Source organism: Bubalus kerabau, chromosome 5 (genome assembly GCF_029407905.1).
Source record: "Bubalus kerabau isolate K-KA32 ecotype Philippines breed swamp buffalo chromosome 5, PCC_UOA_SB_1v2, whole genome shotgun sequence".
Classification (NCBI taxonomy): domain Eukaryota; kingdom Metazoa; phylum Chordata; class Mammalia; order Artiodactyla; family Bovidae; genus Bubalus; species Bubalus kerabau.
In genome coordinates, this window is record NC_073628.1 from 35,154,351 (window position 1) to 35,176,812 (window position 22,462).

General features: G+C 46.2%; 1 protein-coding gene across 1 annotated transcript in view; it reads right to left on the bottom strand.

Annotated features, from left to right (window-relative positions):
- The window catches only part of TENM4 (teneurin transmembrane protein 4), a 440,205-nt gene that overhangs the window by 153,676 nt on the left and 264,067 nt on the right, over nt 1-22,462 (bottom strand). The window contains exons 10-11 of the mRNA XM_055581442.1: nt 8,225-8,326; nt 6,096-6,290 (exon numbers count right to left, since the gene is read on the bottom strand). Of these exons, the coding sequence (XP_055437417.1) occupies nt 6,096-6,290; nt 8,225-8,326 (297 nt within the window). The remainder of the gene's footprint in view (nt 1-6,095; nt 6,291-8,224; nt 8,327-22,462) is intronic.

A 22,462-nucleotide genomic window follows, 5' to 3' on the forward strand; every position in this document is an offset into this window, starting at 1 on the left:
AGGCTTCTTTAAACAAACTGCTATGCTTTGCACTGGAGCAGCTTCACACGATCGAGGAGAAGGACCCAGATGTCCATGGAAGTGTTGATAACACTTGATAACAGTGAAGCAAATGACTCGAGCAACAGTAGACCCGGGTTCTTGACTCCACCCAGTGGCCAACTGTTTATCTCCCGAGTCTCAGTTCCCATGCCTGTAAAATACGGATACACAGTCCCACCTCTTGGTTTGAGGGTGCAGAGAGGAAGACATATATGTCCCTAACAACTGCAACAACAGAGAGAAAGACTTTGTTTCCTTCCCTTCTGTAGCTCTGCCTCCTAGAATACCGCCAAACACAAGGGAGGCACTTGCAACATCATCAGAGAACAAACTATTTGTGTTTGCCACATTACGATGCAGTTTTATTTCTTTGAATGTGGGACTAAAATAAATTCCTTAATTTAAATGAGAATTTATTTTGCACTTAAATTCCCTTAGCTTGTGTCATCTTCCCCAGATTCTGGTGATTGAGACAAACTTTCAAGCCTCACTTCCCACACACATATTTGTCTGGAAGTGCATCCAGGCAAACATTTCAATGATTATTCAACATTACATACAGCGGCTGTGTTTAGCTTCTCCTCAAGTCAGGGGGGTGGTGAACTACAAAGCCGTAGCTCAAACCAAGCAACTCCCCACAGGGCTCTTAGGGTCCAAGGCCTAAGCGGTCTCAAGAGACCTCCCCACCCCGGAAGGAGGGAGGAGAATATTGCGAGTTACCTGCTCTTTGCTAGTGTGCTAGGAAATGCTTCATAAATCTCATCAGGTTCTGTTTTCTCAGGGAGGTAAATGATTTATAGGAGGACTTCCAGAGCGGAATCTGAAGACAGGTCTGTCTGATTCTGAACCCAGTGATAGCCCTGCCCCTGGGACTAATTTTCCTAAACCAAAGCTTTAGTTGCGGAGTTACACAAAGTTACCAGAGACCATTAATCCTCCGCAAAGCATTTCACAGAAAAAAGGAGAAGAGGCATATTAGGGGCTAACTTAGCATGTGGCTCCAGTGCACGTGAAAAGTGCAAAAAGAAGTAGAGATGAGACAGAATTGGCAAACGGCTGGTCCGTGTTCTCTAGTCAACCAAAAAGCTGTTAGATCACCCGTGAACTAGAGGGAGGGAGGGGATTCTATCTGTTTTGCAAGTGGAAGGGGAGAGTGAGGTCCCGGGGCGGGGTGGGGCTCATTGTGCAGCTGTTGTTAAGAGTGTTGATGGAGCTGCTTCTATGAATGTAGTCAGATTCTTCCTTACAGGGCTCATGAGAAAGCCATATGCTGCAGAGGAAATAATGTAGCCTTTGATCTCTGAAGTCCTAAGGTCAAAGGTCACAAGGCAAACAGAAATGGGTCTATGACTATGGCTGTGTCACATATCTGCTTTGGGCTTCCATGCATAAAGCAGGTTTGGTAAAATTACCTACCTCTCAGGTTGCTATGAAGACCAAATGATACTGAGGCTTTGAAAGGACAGTATAAACTGTAAACTGTTTCAAAGAATTTACCTGTCCACTCTACCAGGACATTCAGTAGCATGACTTGGGCAGATGGTGGTTAGCACTCATATATAATTCAGATGTGCTTTTACTTCATCTATCAAGTGAAATTTTATAATCCTATGTACCTGACTTTTCCGCAAGAGTCAGGAACTTAGCCAGAGTATATTACAGTCACAGACACACATGGGCAGAGACTTTACGAAGAGCACCATTCTGGGAACAGGTTGTTCATTTTGAGGGCTAGCTTATTAAGAAAGCTCTTTCACTGGGTTTTTAAAGGCACTCAATGTAACTACTTGAGTGATACGTAAGAAAATCAAAGGTCTGGAGCAACCACTGGACTAAAAACATAGCAACAATAATAGCAACAGGAACAATAGTAATTAGTGTTGAGTCTCTCTTCTATGCTGTATCTTGCTATTAAGCCTTTTGCATACATTGTCTGATTTAACCCTAACAACAACTTTTTGAGGTAGATACCACTGTTACCCTCATGTCACCGATGAGGAAACTGAAGCACGAGAGGTTAAATGACTTGTCCAAGATTACATAGTGGTTAAGTGGAGGAATTTAAATTTGAAGCATTCTTTCCTGGTATAAATCTCTTGCTATTTCCTTTGCAACCTTACTGGTTCCAAAATACATGTAACGCATGAATACAGACACAAGCACACAAAATGGTTAAAAATAGAAATCAAAAGAAAACGAAACAATGAAAGAAAGGGGCAAAGTGGAGAATTAATAAAGCCACAGGAAGGCAAAGAATCCCTTCTCTTGCAGTCTCTGGACACCACTTAATAATGGTTTACACATGACCTGCTGCAGTTTCTGTTAATTAAAAATGATAAAAATAATAGCAGTGATAAATTTTCATGATCTGCCTCAGATCCCAGGACCTCAGAAGGATTATTCTGGCCCATTAGGCTGCTAGGATAATTCCCCAGACCCAGAGAATTTTCCAGTTTGACGGGAAATGACTCAGCAGTTCCTATCCCGAGACCTGTAAAGGTATTTCCCCTTCCGTGAGTGCCCGGACCCCAGCGTGGGGTTGAAGCTGTCTCTGAGGCGCCCTTGAGGTTGAATCTATAAATCTGCACTGATATTGGAGCAAGCCGAGAGGGTGCCAAGTTCAGCAAGAGGCCCTTGGCGTCACGGTCCTGCTTCTCAGACATAATAAGTCTGATGGGGACCCAGGAACCAGCAAAGTGAATCCGAAGTTCTCAGAAGCTGGTCCAGGCAGGGAAGAAAGAGCAGAAAGAACTGATGAGGGGCTACCTCCAGGCAATTCATCATCAATTAATCATTGCTTCGGGAGGTCAGCTTGGCAAAGCAAGTGTGGAGCAGTGCAAAGGAGTTCTAAGGAGGCCTGCACCGAGGGGGCATGGCGGCTCCAGGAAACCTTGGCTGAACTGACTGAGGTTCCTGCCAGAACACGGGCCCAAAGCCAGGGTGGTTATCTATGCCACAGTGACCCTCTGCCGAAGGTCCCCCGTTGACTGTCCATCTGTGCACCCTGTCTGGGGTCTGTAGGGAAGAGGGAACCTTAGGATGGCATTAAAATGGTCTCTCTCCATCACACTGGGATAGTTTCCCCAATACTATTTATTTGGTAGGATGCTGTGTGTAACATGGGAAGATCAGCAGGCTTGGGGTCGGGGAGATGAAGAAATACGGGAGAAGCTGGAAGGGAGGTGGGCTCGGCTCTGGGCAGAAGACAGTCTAACTTAGTTTCTTCTTAGAAGAGGAGCCAAGCAGTCATATTTTGTTTCCCCCTTTGCAGAGCTTGCCATTCAAGCCAAAATTTCTGGCAGATGCTTGGCCTACTAATGAGATGATGGGGCTTGCGTGGCCAGGCCACAAACACAGCTCTTCTCCCCAAATGTTCCACGCTTCAGTGGCCACACAAGCTACCCGAGGCACTTCAGGACCCGAAACACAGCGGCTCACTTTTCACAGTAAAATGTCGAGGTCGGGCCCCTCTGCCCTTCCCCCAGGCCCCTCGAAGCATCCTCTCGGTGCAGTTCAGGCTTTTTTTTAAAAAAAATAATGGGACAATAAACTTCAAAAGAAAGAAGGAGAGAGCGAAAGAAGTCAGCTTGTTAGCTGATGTTTTATAAACACAGTGAAACCTATTAGAGCAGACAGGGGATTGGGGGATCGGACGAAGGCCCAGGAAACCCCCACTCGAAACACAAGGAGTCTGCAAGGATGCTTCAGCAGAGAAACAGAAATAAGAGGAATCAGGACCAGATGGCCCTTCTCGGAACAGAGACCAGGACTGAAAACCCTTCTTTTCAAACAGTAATGTAAATCAAATTGCTAAACAATTTCTATCTCTCTGTAAGTGACCTGGCCCTCCAGGGCGCTGCCCAGGGCTGGCTGATCAGGAGAAGGACAACTTCTCCTCCTTGACCCACATGACACAGTGGGACCCAGGGTGGGACGGCCCCACGTTTCAGGAGGGATCTCTTCTTGGTTTCTCTTTCCTTCACAGCCGTCTTCGCCTCAAGGGATGAAAATGAAAAGGGGAAGCAGACGAAGGTCAGCGTCATCAGGATGAGAAAGCCAACGCCTTTGTTCAAGGGAACCAGGCCCCTGGTTGAGCTCAGACAGCCCGAGGTAATCCACATCAAAGTTAATAGGTCTGAATCAGGATCTCCAGTCACACTTGGGGAGCGCAGACAGCCTGTCTCTCAGAGGAGACGGATACTTTCCAGACACTAATCCCTTCCTGCTCCCCGTTCTTTTAACACAGGCCCATTATGTTCTCTCATTTTAGGGGAAATGATGCTTTGAGAGGGGACTACTTATTACATCCCCAGTAGATTAGAAGACCAGTTCTCCCTGGAGCCTCTTGCACCCACTAGAGAAAGTGCCAGGGCCCTAGACAGTAAAAAGTGGGAGGTTATGACCATTAACATCACCCATCGGTTTCAAGGTCCATCCATTTCAAAAGGCCTTGGATACCGTGAATGGAGTGAAACAGGAAGCATGCTTCAGCTGTCTCCAGAAAGCAGCTAATGATATAGGAGCTAACGTTCAGGGAGCATTTCCTATATGTCAGACACTGAGCTATGTGCTTCACATGAGTCATTTAATCCAGTCCTCACAATGACCTTCTGTGAAAAGGAATTCCCATTTTACAGATGAGTCTGAGGCTAGTGAGTGTGGCAGAACCAGGACTCAAACTCACATCTAACGCCAGAGTGTGTACTCCTGACAGCTACTCTCTATTGCTCGTGGTAAGACCCCTCCTCTCATCGGGAAATCCCATGTGGTAAGGAGGAAAGAGTACAGGGTTTGAGGTGAGAAGACCTGGGCTGAATTCTGGCCCTGCCATCAGGTAATGCTATGACCATGGGCGTGTTGATGCCCTTCCCCGGGCCTCAGGGTTCTCATTTGCGAGACAGACCAGTTCGGCTTACCGCACCAGGTTAGGTTTTCTGGGAACAACTGACATCACTGTTGAGTTAGCAGTTAACTTTTAAACCTCGTTCTGTACAGGCGTGTATTTACTTTATGAAGGAGGGAGACATGCCTATGAATACCTAGGGGATACAAACAAGACCACACACACATGCACACACATATACATATACACACATGCAGAGGGGTGTGACAATGGAAGGCAACCTTTGGAGGTCTACAAGAGACTCATATTCAGAAATGGAGAGCAGAGATGCTTAAAAGGAGGAGAAAGACCTCAGACTGTGGAGCCAGAGAGACTGGGCTCAATCTGGCTCTGCCGTCCACCAGCCGTGGGACCTTGGGCAGGTCATTTTTCTCCCTGAGTCTCACTTTCCTCAACTATAAAATCGAGATGATTACCCGTCCCTGGTAGGCATGTGTGCATGCTCAGTCAGTCAGTCATGCATGTCTGACTCTTTGTGAACCCATGGACTGTAGCCCGCCAAGCTCCTCTGTCCACTGGATTCTCTAGGCAAGAATACTGGTGTGGGTTGGCATGCCCTCTTTCAAGGGATCTTCCCAACCCAGGGAGCAAACCTGTGTCTCTTATGTCTCCTGCATTGGTAGGCAGGTTTTTCTTTCTTTCTTTCTTTTTTTTTTTTTTTTACCACTAGCACCTAGGTGGCTCAGATGATAAAAGAATTTGCCTGCAATGCAAGAGACCTGGGTTCAATCCCCAGGTCGGGAAGGTCCCCTGAAGAAGGGAATGGTAACCTACTCTAATATTCTTGCCTGGAGAATTCCATGGACAGAGGAGCCTGGTAGGCTAGAGTCCATGGGGTCGCAAAGAGTTGGATACGACTGAGCTTTCACTTTCAGCACCTACAGTGCTGGAAGTTAAATGACACCAGGCTTCTGGCCCAGAACCTCACACACGGTTAGTGCTCAATACACACCCTTCTCTTCCCCTCCCTGAGTGGGGCCTGTCCTCTCCCTTTAAGTTAGTGACTGCTGCCAGTGACGTCCTGGCTCGGGGAGGGGGTGGCGGTCGCAGGCCTGCTCTGGAGGCTCCCTCTGCTCCCGGGGAGGCCCGCCAGCCGTCTCTGTCTCACAGGCAGGAGCCGAGCTGCCCCCCACCCCACCTGGGGTCCTACCTTCCTCGCAGTTCTCGCCCTTGTAGCCGGGGTTGCAGATGCAGGTGCCCACGATGCAGGTGCCGTGGTGGCTGCAGGCCACGTCGATGCACTGGTTGGTTGGCACGTCGCACTCGGCGCCCTTCCAGCCGCTGTGGCACAGGCACCGGCCCTTCATGTACTGGCCGTTCCCGCTGCAGAGCACGGGGCAGGAGGCTGCAGAGACAGCGCCGGGAGCCTGGCGTGGATGTGCGCCCTGGTATACTCCGTCTGTCCCTTTCCACCCCGGGCTTCAAGTACTTTGCCATAATTCCCATATGTGTCCACCTGTCTGCTTCTCTTGCTTTACTTCATTCCAGTTAAAACACGTCTGGAACTGTCAGTTAAAGTATAGAGTGCAGGGCCTAAAGAATACAGCTGGGGCCCACTGAACGTTGCTTTCTCCTGTCCCCCTCATTACTGGTGACTGCATGGTGGCCGCCAGGCTCCTTAGACAGGAGGCTTCAATCTGTTCCTTGGGCTGGCTGCAAAAGACAGCTTGGCCTGCTGCTCGCCCCGCACCCCTCCAGCAGGACTCTCCTCCTAGTAGCGCTGTGTTTCGCTTCCTCCATCCTCACGTGCTGGACCACTTCGTGTCATCTTTAACCCAGCCACTCTCCAGCTTTCCCTGTCTTTCCGGCCTCCACTCAAGCCCCACATGCCATTGCTCCAATAAGAGAATAGCTGAGCCCAATGTGGCTCTTTAAAGTATTATCTTTCTACTCTGCCACTTAGCGTAAAAGGTTTTGTGATCATCTGTACGAAGGACACTATATAAAAATAAATTACGTTGCATTGTGCTCTAAGTACCGACAGCCTTACCGAGATACAATAAGGCTGCTTTACACACGACTCTTAACTTTAAGTGCATATGGGATGAGACAGTAATTCATATTAGGAGGAATGCCTCATTTTCTCTCTGTGCCACCTTCCCCCGGCTCCCACCTGGCCTCCTTCCTTTTTAAAGCACTCAGCAGGTAATCACTATGCTTCCTCAGGTCTGCTGGCTCTGCTGTGTCAGCCTGAGTCTATGCTGTTTCATGTTAGGAAGAATAAGCAGAAGCCCCAGCGCAGCATCACGGCATGGCATTTGGAGGGCGCTGTGTCCTCAGCTTGGAAAGCCATCTCTGCCTTCCGCTGATGAAGAAACTCAAGGATCTGGTCTCTGTTCCAATGTCACTTCACCTGGAGAGCCTTTCCTATTCCTCATTCCACCCAAGCTAGGACCCTTCCACGCTGACAGATGTTTCTGCATCTAACTTGCTCTAGCCTGCTTCACCCGTCACTGACTGCTTTGTGATCATCATCTGTTTCTCTGTCACTCTCCCCGACTGAGAGGTCCTGGGCTTGAGTCTTGCTCAGTGTTGCAACCTTGGTGTCCAGCACAGGACCAAGTCCTAAAGGGCGCTAAGCAAACACCTGTGGGATGAGGCAAGAGGTGGAGAAACCAAAGGAAGGGGACTTTTCCTTTCCCCAAGAAGAGTGCCAAATTCTCAGGACCACCGATCATCCGGTAGCATTTTTCTTGTTAATTCTTCCAGGATAGAAAGGAAACCTGAATGCTCAGGCAAATCACAGGCAGCCTTTAAACGCTCCCCACAGTGGTTACCATTAGCATCGTACATGCCTGAAGAGGAGGCAGCATTAGGGTCCCGTGTGAAGGGAGGTCTCGCCTCCCAGTCCCTCCCCTCGGCGGTCTCTGCCAATACCCCGCTTGCGTTGTAATAAGACAGCAAGGGAGCAGCAGCTCGGGCCCTCCCCAAGGCCAGAGACAAACCACATTTGCTGGAGATGCACGTCAAAGACGCTTGGCAAACGCTGATTGGTCCTCCAAGGGGAAATCTACTTTTTCAAAGGACCCCGTGGCCACCCCTCTTGCTCCTACAGTGGACACGGGGTTCCCTGTGGCTGCCCTTCCCTCCTGACCTCCCCGGGCATGCGCCGTGGATAACACGACTGGGACAGGGCTCTGCCGGCAGACCTTCCCCGCAGGTCTCTGCTGGACCGGCCCCTGGGAGCGCTTCTCGCGAGAGGTGGGAGCTGGCTGGGATTTCTGCCTTTGCCCTGAGGATTGGGACCCGCAGGCCCAGAGGGTGGGGCAGGGCTCTCACCTCGGCCGCAGTCAGGGCCCAGGAAGCCCAGGAAGCAGTGGCAAGTCCCAGAGATGCAGTCGCCATTGCCATAGCAGTTGCTGGGGCAATTATCCACCGACTCTGTGGGAGAAAAGAGAAACAGAACTGCAAACAGAGGCTTCTTTACCCAAACAGAGGGCCCGGGAATCCAGCCTCGGGTTAACCACGACCCACACATTTGAGTGCTTTTGACGCAGTCACTGAAAGGAGTCAATCAAGTTAAAAATGTATGTTCTGTTTACTCTTGCAGAGGTGCATCTCAGCTGACATTAAGAGATGTGTTTGGGGAAATGTGTCCCTAAACTAATTTTTTATAAATCAAATTTGTATCTACAAATGCAGAGAAATTTTTCGGCTAAAAACACTGGGAGCAAATGCATGGTTTAACCCGTTAGAGGTTATCTTTGGAGGCTGGGTGATGGGTGATACCTATGGTCTTGACACTTTTTTGTGGTTTATATTTTTCACATAATGGGCTGATAATCTGTGAATCCAGTTTGTTTTTTTTTTCCACAAAGCTACTGGGGATTTGTAAATCGGTCTCTTCCCACCTCTGATTCTCCATCTCTCAGTCCAGACGCCACCATCTCTCACGGGGGTAACACAACAGCCTCACGGCTGGCCTCCTCCTCCCACCCTGATTCATTCACCACCCAGCAGCCTGAGCCACCTCTCTGAAACAGATCTCAGCCTGTCCTCTTCCTAAAAACTCTTCAGTGCCCCCTGCCCCCCATTTGCCGAAATGAAAAGAGCCAAGCTCCTTCAAAAGGCATCGGGATTTTCCTTCACACCCCCTGTGCCCTCCCTGTATCCCTGGTATCTGCAATCAGTGCCCACTTTCTGCAGGGCTGCTCCATTCTCTAACGCATCCTGGTACATTTGGTATCATCTGTGTGACATGTCAAGGAAATACAGGCTTCATTGCAGGAAGCTTTTAGTAAAAAAAACTAATCAATGGTTTGTAGCTCCAGTTAGTATACATGCTATATAGAAAATCTGTTTATTTGGATTAGCCCGTTTCTCAATCACGCTAGATATGGCATAAAGGAAGAAGCCACTGTATTTTGAATGGCTTCTTTGTGCCACCTGTTTCCACAAAGCTTAGTTCATCTTGCTGCCACCAAATCTTCAAGTATATCGATATTCCTACTTTACAAACAGCAACAACACCACGAGGAGGCTGACAAAGAGATGAAGGGACTTGCTGAAGGCCTCAAGAGATACTAATTAATGGATGCAGAATCTGAATCTAGGCCTTTGGACCCCAAGCCTGGTTTTCCTTAATGATGCTGTGTCATCTGGACCTTGAAGGAACTTCTCAGCCACAACCAGGAATGAACGAGGCAGATCTGTGACTCAGTGAGGCCAGTCTTGATGACAACAAAGGACCAAACAGTTGGAAGGCAGTGAATTCTAGGACTTTCAGAGCTTGAAGGGATCTAGGGAGACCTGATTCTGGGGCCCATTTTTCCAGAATCATGTTGGGAATCTAAAGCAACTTCCTCCCCACCCACCATTTCTGGGCCTCATCTTCCTCATATGTGAAATGAAGGCGATAGCAGAGATGATTCCCAGGACTGTTTCCTGTTCTAAAATTCTATAAGCTTCTGTGCAGAAAAGACATCCTGACAAGGGCAGCAAGTCTTAAATCACCAGGAAATCACTTAGGACCAATGCAACAGTAGCTGATATGGGGCAAAACCAGCAGAGGAAGGCTTCTGGGAGGAGATAAGCGTGCAGGATGTCTTGAGTACAGGTAGATAGTGGAAGGTGGGAGATGTTGAGGCGCTCATGGCACAGGGCGTTTCCCAGAAAGGTCTTTTCCCAGTTGTCTGCCATTACCAACTTGGAAATGACTGAAAAGGGGCTCAAATGTGCAAATGAGTGGGAAATTTCCTTCACTTGCTGTCCCTCTGATAATATGAACAGCATACTACACCAACACAGAGTTAAGAACAAGAGGGTCTAATCTAGTCTGTATTCTTAATTTAAGGATTCGGAAGCCATTTGGGACCCAGCAGAGCAAGAGTCACAAGCCAGAGCCCTGAGCATCTCAGCTCTCCACTGGCTTTGCCTGGAAGAATAATGCTTAGTCACTTGTGTCTGACTCTGCGACCCCATGGACTGTAGCCCACTGTAGGGCCACAGGATTCTCCAGGCATGAACAATGAAGTAGGCTGTCATTTCCTCCTCCATTTGGGTTGGGCTCTTCCGAACCCAAGTCTCTTGCATCTCCTATATTGGCTGGTGGATTCTTTAGTACTAGCGCCACGTGGGAAGAATCTACATGCCTTTAAGTTTGTAAAGCCTCTATGTTAGGAGGGGCTTCTTAGAAACTATTTTTATAAAGGATAACTTAGGATGTTTTCTCTTTAATATTCTTTTTAAAATAAGAGAGGCTTCCCTGGTGGTCCAGTGGTTAAGAATCCACCTGCCAATGCAGGGGACATGGGTTCAATCCCCGGTCCAGAAAGATTCCACATGCTATGGGGCAACCAAGCCTGTGTGCTCAACTACTGAGCTCACACTCTCTAGAACCTATGTCACAACGTAGAACCTGTTCTCTGCAACAAGGGAAGTCAACACAGTGAGAAGCCCATGCATAGCAATGAACACCCAGTGCCGTCAAACAAACAAAAACATAAATAAAAATAAGAATCTTAAGTAAAGTTTAAGGCAAGATTGTTTTAAGCTTCAGGCTAATGGTACAATTTGAGGGTGAGCTCCATCTGCAGTCTTGCAGAAGGAATAAAGGACAGAGAAGCCAAAGGCCTGCTTCCACCTCTTGTTCCACTACGGAAGGGCTCCGGGACCTTGGTCATGTCCCTTGATCTTCCTGCACCTGTGTCCTCATCCTTGCACTTGCTCTTCCCATTCTCCCCTGCTGGGCGACTCCGACTCCTACTCAAATCCAACTCAAATGTCACTTCCTTGGACAAGTCTTCCTCATTTCTTAAACAGGCTAAGGTACTCCTGGGACTTTTTCTGTCGCTCCTGTTGAAGGACCAGGCAGCCTACATGGTTGACTGTGTACTTCTTGAGGACAGAAGCCGAGTTTATTCACCTATGCACTTGCCCTGGTTTCCAAAGAAGGGCCTCAATGAACGTTTGCTGCTGTCCCTGAAAGAATTCAGCTAGATGATCTCAGAGATCCCTCACAGGTCTAAAATCCTATGGTCCAGGTCTGCTCAAACCCAGTGGTATAACATGTGTCTCCCAACACCGTGGCCATAATTCCCAGCTGTGTTTTTAACGGGGTTGGTTGCAGGTAAGGGTCACAGACTTTCTAAATTTTGATTTATGAAGTCTGTAAGATACAGACCTGTTAAATCCAAAATGTCTTCCTAGTGAAAAGGTGTATTTTCTGTGACTGAATATTGTGTTGGTTGCTGAATCTGACAGACTAGAGGCCCGTTTGCTACAAAACTTGCCGCAGGCTGTTGGTGTCAGCAAAGGCAGGAGTTTTAGGAGACATGGAGTAATTTTACGATGGCAACATGGAAGGAGAAGCGAGACATTTGGAGACTATTTCTCCTTGATGAAATGTTTATGTATACAGTCTTTCTTCTGCTTGGAAGGATTTCAACTACTTGGGGTCCACTTGGAATCCTACAAATAATGAGTCTCCATTGACCAAATATCTCTAAGCTAAACGCTAGTGCAGAAGTGATACCCACTGGCTTGGGAGAAGTGTGAACTTTATTGCATAAACATGTTGCTATGTTTCCAATTAGTGTCTGGTGAGTTTTTCCCCCCTACAGTCCCTTCCTGCTTTGCTCATGTTTAAGCTGCAGTGGCCTTCATGTAGCAGAAGGTGTACCTTAGGTCTGCTCAGATCTGAATTAAAAGTTCAGCTGCCTGTACATAACTGATTTTCATAATTCAGTAGATGGTATGTTGGAGAACAGGGAGCTTTCTCTTAGCTTTTGCTTTTCTATCACAACAGTGGGTTCTGCTAGAAATGTGATTTTCAGGAACTTGTTTTTCCTTCCATCAATACTGGAATTCAGAGTTTAAATGCTTCCTGAGCTTGTTCTCTGGACATGTGTTCTGAGTGGGTGTGCTCTCTGAATGTTGAACAAAATATTGCACAAAATACAAAGGGGCCTTTGCAGAAGGACAAAAAGACAACGATGCTCCTTCCTGGAGAAAACACAGGAAATGGGAAAACACAGAGGCCTCAGTGAGCCCACAGCGGTGCCTCATTTTGTCTGTTCACCTCCCTTTTCCATGGATAATCCAGTAGCATCGCCATGTCAAGGTGAAAGATGATCACAGTTGGTGAGTATGTCTCCCGAGTCCAAGACTGATGCCTGGGAAAGCCTGCCTTCAGTTGCCACTTGTCCTGCTTTTCTCTTTTGAAATCCGGGAGCCTGATTTTGTAGGAAACAAGGGGAGACCACAGGGGAACATCCTGCCTGTCAGAGGGCTACTGGGCGGCCTAACGCCCTGCTGTTTCACAGGGGGAATGGAGGGGAGAGGAGAGGAGGCCTGTCTCCTTCATTGGCTTGCTTGCAGTGACTGGGGCCTGAGGCTGGACCCCAGCACCAAAGACAGAAGGAACCAGCTGTGAACAAGGTCAGAGCCCACTAGCCATCCTTGTCTCGCTCTTCTGCTCACCCAGCACTTATCCCTCCCGCCCAGCACCTCCTCCATGCATTGTTCACCTGGGATATGTCCCAGCTAACAGAAGGCCACCCTTGTCGCCTGCAGCTCCTTCCTCTGCTTCTCTTGTCTCTGCTGAGGTTGTAAAAGTGGATGTTGGCAACTCTTTGAAAGCACTTGTCTAAAGAGCCAAGGTCCACCTACTGCCCAAGAGAGGTGTATTCTCTGATGCCTCCTTCTCCTTAGGAGTTTGGATGCTAATGCTTCAGGCAAGAGGGAGGGAATGTAGACTACAGAACACCCAACTGGATGACTGAATACATCACTTGACTACAGCTGGTGAAATATATACTCCAAGTTCCATCTATTACATCCTCTTTGATCCTGAAGAGGGGTTGGATTTATTATTGACAACCAAAAAAAGGGAAAAAAAACTAGATAGTACAGGCGGAGTGTTAATTCTACAGTTACTCTAATAGAGACCCTCTCATTCTCTCTCATGGAACTGGGAAAGGTCTCTCATATATTCTAATTTATTCCTTATAATTATGAGAAATTGGTACCTTTGCCACCATTTCACAGTCTGAGATGGAGACCAAGAGCTAAAGTCACAGAGCTACAAGGGTGAATCTAGTAGGTGAATCAAGTTTTGTCTGAAGTCAAAGTTTATGGTAGGTGGCCTGGACCATAAGTATGGGCTCTGGTACCATACTAGTTGGGCTTCCCAAGTGGCACTAGTGGTAAAGAACCCACCTGCCAATGCAGGAGAAGTGAAGAGACCTGGGTTCAATCCCTGGGTCAGGAAGATCCCCTGGAGGAGGGCACAGCAACCTACTCCACTATTCTTGCCTGGAGAATCCCATGGACAGAGGAGCCTGGCGGGCTACAGTGCTTAGGGTCGTAAAGAGTCACACACGACTGAAGAGACTTACTGGGTACACATGTGCCATACTAGTTAGAAGCCCTTTGGCAAAGTTGTCTCTAAACACGTTTCCATCTGTGAAATGCGGTTAATAATAGCACCCACCTCAGAGGGTTAGTCTGAACAGCAAACAGTGTAACACTGTGCATGTAAAGAGGTTTGCCCAGCACTTGGCAGAGTTGGTATTTTGGTTTTAAGGGAGGGTCACACATGTCTTCTGTTTCTGAACCAAAGCAACACACGGACTTGGTCTAATGAATCCAAAGAAGGCAACGTGGGTTCTTGGGGGTAAACACACACACACACACACACACAAAACACACAAAAACTCCCCATAGGAAAAACAGGAAAGCAGACAGGCAATGTGCTGAATGTGATGAAGGCAGGCTGTTTGGATAAATTTCCTCCTGGGGAAAAGGACTGTCAAAACAAATTAAACCTGCTGTCTCCCAGAAGCCCAAACACAGGCCAGCTCATGCCAATATCGGAGTGAACCTTTCTCCCTGAACACTCCAGACTGGAACTGGGCAGGTGCCAGGTGCTGGAAGGCTGTTCCATGGGCCTTGGAGACATCACTCTCTGTAGGTGTCCCAGCTTTCTTTGCAGATGATGGAACTCAAAGGCTTCAGTCTGCAGCAGTCAAGGTCAAGGCAATGACAAACATTTGACAAAGGTCCTGATAGGCTGGGCTTGAAGCCAGTTCTGCACTGGCATTTGAACGGGGAGATCTGCTTTCAATCCTACCCAGAAGTCTACCAACTGCTATTATTAGCAGCTCCAAGGAGGGTCTAGGGGAAAGATTGTTCCCTTGATTACATTCTTTATTAATTATTTCTTGGGAGGCAAATCAAATTTCACCAATGAGACTGAGTTCCTTGAAGACAAGCAATATGTCTAGTTCTCCAAAGAGGCTGATGAGTGTGACACCCAAAGCGAGTCCTCAGTAACGTTAGTTGTATTGAGCAGCTGAGCAGAGTGCAAGGGGGAAGTGGAGGAAAGAGGTCAGGGTCACGGGCATGGCACGACAGTCAGACTCAATAGAACAGTTGGTGGCCAAGGCAACTACTGTTTCCTTGCTCTAATTTTTAGATGTGCAATGCCTAGAAGAATGCAGGGAGTGACAGAAGTTCAACTTTGCATTGCACCCTCAGTCCGTATATGGAGCCCAGTTGTTCGAATCTAGAAGGACATTGAAGAGAGCAATAGCTGGAGCATGTCCACTGAAGAGCAACCAGGGGGTTAAGAGAACTTCAAATCACATTTCAAATAAAGAATTCTTGAGGGAATTGGTAGTTCAGCTGACTAAGGGAGTATGAATCCTGCTTAAAAATACCTAAAGCACTTTTATGTGAAATAAAGATTAACCTTTTGTTTTGTAGCCTTAATAACTTGGCAGAGGTCCAGTACCTGAGGATTATCAGTTCAGTTCAGTTGCTCCATCATATCTGACTCTGTGCAACCCCATGGGCAGCAGCACGTCAGGCCTCCCTGTCCATCACCAACTCCCAGAGCCTACTCAAACTCATGTCCATTAGATTGGTGATGCCATCCAACCACCTCATCCTCTGTCGTGCCCTTCTCCTCCGGCCTTCAATCTTTCCCAGCATCAGGGTCTTTTCCAATGAGTCAGCTCTTCTCATCAGGTGGCCAAAGTATTGGAGTTTCAGCTTCAGCATCAGTCCTTCCAATGAACACCCAGGACTAATCTCCTTTAGGATGGACTGGTTGGATCTCCTTGCAGTCCAGGTACTCTCAAGAGTGTTCTCCAACACCACAGTTCAAAAGCATCAATTCTTTGGCACTCAGCTTTCTTTACAGTCTAACTCTCAAATCCATACATGACCACTGGAAAAATCATAGCTTTAACTAGACAGACCTTTGTTGGCAAAGTAATGTCTCTGCTTTTCAATATGCTGTCTAGGTTGGTCATAACCTTTCTTCCAAGGAGTAAGCATCTTTTAATTTCATGGCTGCAGTCACCATCTGCAGTGATTTTGGAGACCAAAAAAATAAAGTCAGCCACTGTTTCCACTGTTTTCCCATCTATTTGCCATGAAGTGATGGGACAAGATGCCATGATCTTAGTTTTCTGAACGTTGAGTTTTAAGCCAACTTTTTCACTCTCCTCTTTCACTTTCATCAAGAGGCTCTTCTTCACTTTCTGCCATAAGGGTGGTGTCATCTGCATATCTGAGGTTATTGATACTTCTCCCAGAAATCTTGATTCCAGCTTGTGCTTCATCCAGCCCAGCATTTCTCATGATGTTCTCTGCATAGAAGTTAAATAAGCAGGGTGACAATATACAGCCTTGATGTACTCCTTTCCCTATTTGGAACTAGTCTGCTGTTCTATGTCCAGTTCTAACTGTTGCTTACTGACCTACATACAGATTTCTCAGGAGGCAGGTCAGGTACCTTTGGTACCACTCCAGGATGTCTGGCTCTAGGTGAGTGATCACACCATCATGATTATCTGGGTCATGAAGATCTTTTTTGTACAGTTCTTCTGTGTATTCTGGCCACCTCCTCTTAATATCTTCTGCTTCTGTTTGGTCCATACCATTTCTGTCATTGTGCCCATCTTTGCATGAAATGTTCCCATGGTACCTCTTATTTTCAGGTATTCCATCTCTTTCAGAATTTTCCACAGTTTGTCATGATCCACACAGTCAAAGGCTTTGGCATAGTCAATAAAGCAGAAATAGATGTTTGTCTGGAACTCTCTTGCTTTTTCAATGATCCAGCGGATGTTGGCAATTAGATCTCTGGTTCCTCTGCCTTTTCTAGAACCAGCTTGAACATCTGGAAGTTCACGGTTCATGTACTACTGAAGCCTGGCTTGGAGAATTTTGAGCATTACTTTACTAGCATGTGAGATGAGTGCAATTGTGCGGTAGTTTGAGCATTCTTTGGCATTGCCTTTCTTTGGGATTGGAATGAAAACTGGCCTTTTCCAGTCCTGTGGCCACTGCTGAGTTTTCCAAATTTGCTGGCATATTGAGGGCAGCACTTTCACAGCATCATCTTTTAGGATTTGAAATAGCTCAACTGGATTTCTATCACCTCCACTAGCTTTGTTCATAGTGATGCTTCCTAAAGCCCACTTGACTTCACACTCCAGGATGTCTGGCTCTAGGTGAGTGATCACACCATCGTGATTATCTGGGTCATGAAGATCTTTTTTGTACAGTTCTTCTGTGTATTCTGGCCATCTCCTCTTAATATCTTCTGCTTTTGTTTGGTCCATACCATTTCTGTCATTGTGCCCATTTTTGCATGAAATGTTCCCTTGGTATCTCTAATTTTCAGCATTTCCCATTCTATTGTTTTCCTCTATTTCTTTGCACTCATCACTGAAGAAGGTTTTCTTCTCTCTCCTTGCTATTCTTTGGCACTCTGCATTCAATTCAGTATATCTTTCCTTTTCCCCTTTGCTTTTCGCTTCTCTTCTTTTCACAGCTATTTATAAGGCCTCCTCAGACAACCATTTTGCTTTTTCACATTTATTTTTCTTGGGAATGGTCTTGATCCCTGTTCTCTGTACAATGTCATAAACCCCCATCCATAGTTCTTCAGGCACTCTGTCTATCATATCTAATCCCTTGAATCGATTTCTCACTTCCACTGTATAATCATAAGGGATTTGACTTAGGTCATACCTGAATGGTCTAGTGGTTTTTCCTACTTTCTTCAATTTAAGTCTGAATTTGGCAATAAGGAGTTCATGATCTGAGCCAGAGTCAGCTCCCAGTCTTGTTTTTGCTGACTGTGTAGAGCTTCTCCATCTTTGACTGCAAAGATGTAACCAATTTGATTTTGGTATTGACCATCTGGTGATGTCCATGTGTAGAGTCTTTTGTGTTGTTGGAAGAGGGTGTTTGTTATGACCAGTGTGTTCTCTTGGCAAAACTCTATTAGCCTTTGCCCTTCTTCCTTCTGTACTCCAGGGCCAAATTTGCCTGTTACTCCAGGTGTTTCTTGACTTCCTACTTTTGCTGAAAAGGACGTCTTTTTTGGGTGTTAGTTCTAGAAGGTCTTGTAGGTTTTCATAGAACCTTTCAACTTCAGCATTACTGGCCAGGGCATAGACTTAGATTACTGTGATATTGAATGGTTTGCCTTGGAAACAAACAGAGATCTTGAGATTGCATCCAAGTACTGCATTTCGGACTCTTTTGTTGAGTATGATGGCTGCTCTATTTCTTCTAAGGGGTTCTTGCCTACAGTAGTAGATATGATGGTCATCTGAGTTAAATTCACCCACTGCAGTCCATTTTAGTTCGCTCAGTCCTAAAATTTCGATGTTCACTCTTGCTATTTCCTGTCTGACCGCTTCCAATTTGCCTTGATTCATGGGCCTAACATTCCAGGTTCCTATGTAATATTGCTCTTTACAGCATTGTACTTTACTTCCATCACCAGGCACATCCACAACTGGGTGTTGTTTTTGCTTTGGCTCCATCTCTTCGTTCTTTCTGGAGTTATTTCTCCACTGATCTCCAGTAGCATATTGGGCACCTGCTGACCTGGGGAGTTCCCCTTTCAGTATCCTATCTTTTTGCCTTTTCATACTGTTCACAGTGTTCTCAAGGCAAGAATACTGAAATGGTTTGCCATTCCCTTCTCCAGTGGACCACATTTTGTCAGAATTCTCCACCATGACCCATTCGTCTTGGGTGGCCCTACTTGGCATGGTTCATAGTTTCATTGAGTTAGACAAGGCTGTGGTCCATGTGATCAGATTGGTTAGTTTTCTGTGATTGTGGTTTTCAGTCTGTCTGCCCTCTGATGGAGAAGGATAAGAGGCTAATGGAAGCTTCCTGATGGAAGGACTGACTGAGGGGGAAACTGGGTCTTGTTCTGATGGGTGGGGCCATGTTCAGTAAATCAGTATAGTGAGGACTATAGTCCTTGGGAAATGGAGTTGGTTCAATACAAGAGCCAATAGAGAACACCACTTACGCTGTTGGGTTATATTCTATTGCTGTGTATGTATCTGCCCAAATATTGTAAGCTTTTGAGGGCAGGAAATGTGTTATTTATCTGAATCTCCAGTAAATAGTACCATCCTTGACTCATAGCACGTGTTAAATGAACGTTAGTTGAATGACCAAATGAATAGACTAGGTGAGCTATAAGGTCACACATTTTCAGTCACTGATGTACTGAGGGAGGGGGCAAATGCATGACAGGGATATTGCAGGGAGATTAAGACAGACCATATGATATCTTCCAAATCCAAAATTTCATGATGCTATGAGTCATGGAGTAAGGGAACATGCATGGATTGGGTCAAGAAATTTGGGTTCTCTATTTACAAAACAGAAACAGACTCACGTATGAAAGGAACCTAAATGTCCATCAACAGAAGGACGGATGAAGACGATGTGGTTCACATGTACAATGGAATATTACTTAGCCATTAAAAAGAATGAAACAATGCCATTTGCAGCAACATGGATGGACCTAGAGATTGCTACACAGAACGAGGTAAGTCAGACAGAGAAAAACAATTGTTATATGATATCACTTACATGTGGTATCTAAAAAATGGTACCAATAAGCTTATTTACAAAACAGAAACAGAGTCACAGATGTAGAAAACAACCTTATGGTTACTGGGGGGGGAAGGGGGGAAAGGATAACTTGGGAGATTGTGATTGATGTATACACACTACTAAATATAAAATACATAACTAATAAGGACCTACTGTGTAGCACAGAGAACTCTTCTCAATACTCTGTAATGACCTAATAGGAAAAGAATCTAAAAAAGAGTGGATGTGTGTGTGTGTGTGTGTGTGTGTGTGTATATATATATGAAAAGAATCTAAAAAAGAGTGGAGGTATATATATATATACACACACATATATATATATATATCTTCAGAGAAGGCAATGGCACCCCACTCCAGTACTCTTGCCTGGAAAATCCCATGGATGGAGGAGCCTGGTGAGCTGCAGCCCATGGGGTCGCTAAGAGTCGGACACGACTGAGCGACTTTCACTTTCACACATTGGAGAAGGAAATGGCAACCCACTCCAGTGTTCTTGCCTGGAGAATCCCAGGGACAGGGGAGCCTGGTGGGCTGCCGTCTATGGGGTCGCACAGAGTTAGACACGACTGAAGTGACTTAGCAGCAGCAGCAGCATATATATATCTCACTGATTTACTTTGCTATATAGCAGATCTGCTATATAGCAGAAACTAATACAACATTGTAAATCAACTATACTCCAAAAATTTTTTTTAGAAAAGAAATAAACTCACAGACATAGGAAACAAATTAATGGTTACCAAAGGGAGGGATAAATTAGGAGTTTGAGACTAGCAGATAGAAACTACTATACATAAAACAGCTAAACTTTTAACAAGGATCTACTGTATAGCACAGAGAACTGCATTCAGTATCTTGGAAAAACCTATAATGAAAAAGAATCTGAAAAAGCATATAGATACATGTATATACACAAACACACATATGTATAGCTAAATCACTTGACTGTACACCTGAAGTTAACAAAACAGTGTAAACCAACTATACAAAAAAAAAAAAAAAGACAAAGAAACTTGGGTTCTAGTCCTACCCCTGCCAGCAGCTTCTCAGGCAACCTTAGCCAAGACCCTTTTACTCTCAGCAACTTTCTTTTCATCTACAAAATTCATTAAATTTATTCAGCAAAATTTATTGAGCATCTCCTCTGGCTTAGGAAGTTACCCAGCACAGTGGATGACTTATATGATCTTTCAGGTCAAACATCCTGTGATCTAATGAATCAAATCAAATCGTCAGTATTTAGACAACTACACTAACAGATGAAAAAGATGAGAAAATGAATCATCATCATGATGTTTATGGCCTGAGGGAGGGAAAGGAAGTTTGCTCTTTTAAGAGCAGACCTCATGTTTTTAAACCTCTCTGCTGTGTCCTCAAATAACTAGCTTCACATTTTAATCTACCATGTGAGAGGCGTCTCCAGCGAGTCACTGAGGAAGGAGGGCCCAGGGGTGGGAGCACAGAGCAGATGCCTCACTGGCTGCCTCTGGCTAAGAGCTCCCACCTCTGGCCCCCGGGCTGTTGGCAGGAGCCTTCCCAGATACCAGGGCCTGTAGATGGCCCGCTGCCTTTCCCAGGGAACTCGGCCCATGCGTAGTCTACTGCCAGGCTCTGTGAGCATATGGCAGGGAGGCCAGCGAGACACATGGCAAGCAGTGATGAGACTGCCCAGTGCCACGCTGTTCAAGAGCACAAGGACCTTTCAAGGAGAGGTGCATACCCTCGTGTGTGGATCCATGTTTTCTTCCTTTATAGATTTATCCATCCTTCATCCATGCCTCCTCTTGAGGAGCCATGCTCTGCCCCTAGTTCCTGCCTGGGCTGTAGGCACAGGTAGACCAGATGACTGGCCATGGCTGGAACCCAAGGAGAGTCATTTTCACAGGCTGCTCAGTGCTCTCAGACATGGGCTGCTGCACAGAGGTTCTGGCCGAATAGATTCCCATTCTAGTATTTGAAATCAAATCTGCCCGGGGAATACAGCAGCTGGTGATGAGAGTGGAAGCCAAAAGACATGATCGGAAGAGAGAGGCTGGGGAGGTTTTCCTGGTCAGGGGGGAGCCCATGATCAGAAGCAGCAGTCCTGGGTGATCAGAGGAAGCCAGCCTGTTGGCTGGGAGAGGTAAACAGAGTGGGAGTTCAGAGCCAGGCATGAGTCTGCTCTGTCCCCGGGGAGAGCAGGACGGGGCTGGGGAGCAGCCTGGCCTCCCTACCGCGTCTCAGAGCCTGTTTTAGTCCCAGGCCATGTGAAGCTTTTTGAAGCTACTTCACCACCACACCTGCCTTTCCTTGAGGTGCCCTGAGAGTGTTTTTGCTTCTGGCAACTGAAAATACCCTGATACATCCACTCACTTTGGACCTTATGATGAGCTCTACCTGAGAGTTATCAGGCTTCGATGATAACTGCTAAGTGCAGGGCATTATGTTTTTAAAGCATTTCTGCATACAGTTGCTCACGGTTTCATTTGTGCCTTACAATAACTCTGTATGCAGGAAGGGAAAGTGCTGTTTTTTATTCCCCATTTTGTAGATGGGAACACGAAGGCAGAGAACTAATTCAAGTTCATGTAGCTAGTAAGTGACAGGGCTATATTAAAATCTGTATTTCTCCTCCCACCTAAATGAGGGATTCTTCCCTGCACCATAACTGCCAAATTCAATAAGAAAACATGCCGGTCCCACTCTCTTCACCTCTGGTCTCAGTTATCGAGTGAGGATGACACAAGGGTGACGGCAGGACCAGTAAATTCCAAATGGTACTGATTTCTGGTTTTGTTCATCGAAATTCTGGTGTTAAAACATACCTGCCAGCATTCAAGACTCAGAATGTGGCTCCTACCACTCACGTTGTAGCATACTTGGACAACAATATGGTTCTGTCATTTGCTCACTGATCATTCATTCATTCATTCAAACAAGCTGGTTGATTCCACTGGGCTGGTGCCATCAGGAGGACCTGAAGAGTGGTCCTTTTTCTCAAGGAGAAGGAAAAAGGCTCCAAACAAGCCACTGAAGTCAGGCAGATCTGAGTCTAAATGTCAACTGGTGAGACTTACAGAAAGTCGCTGAATCTCAGTCTACTTATCTGTGGAAGGAGAAAACCGTTTGCCTTACACAATTGTCTATATTATA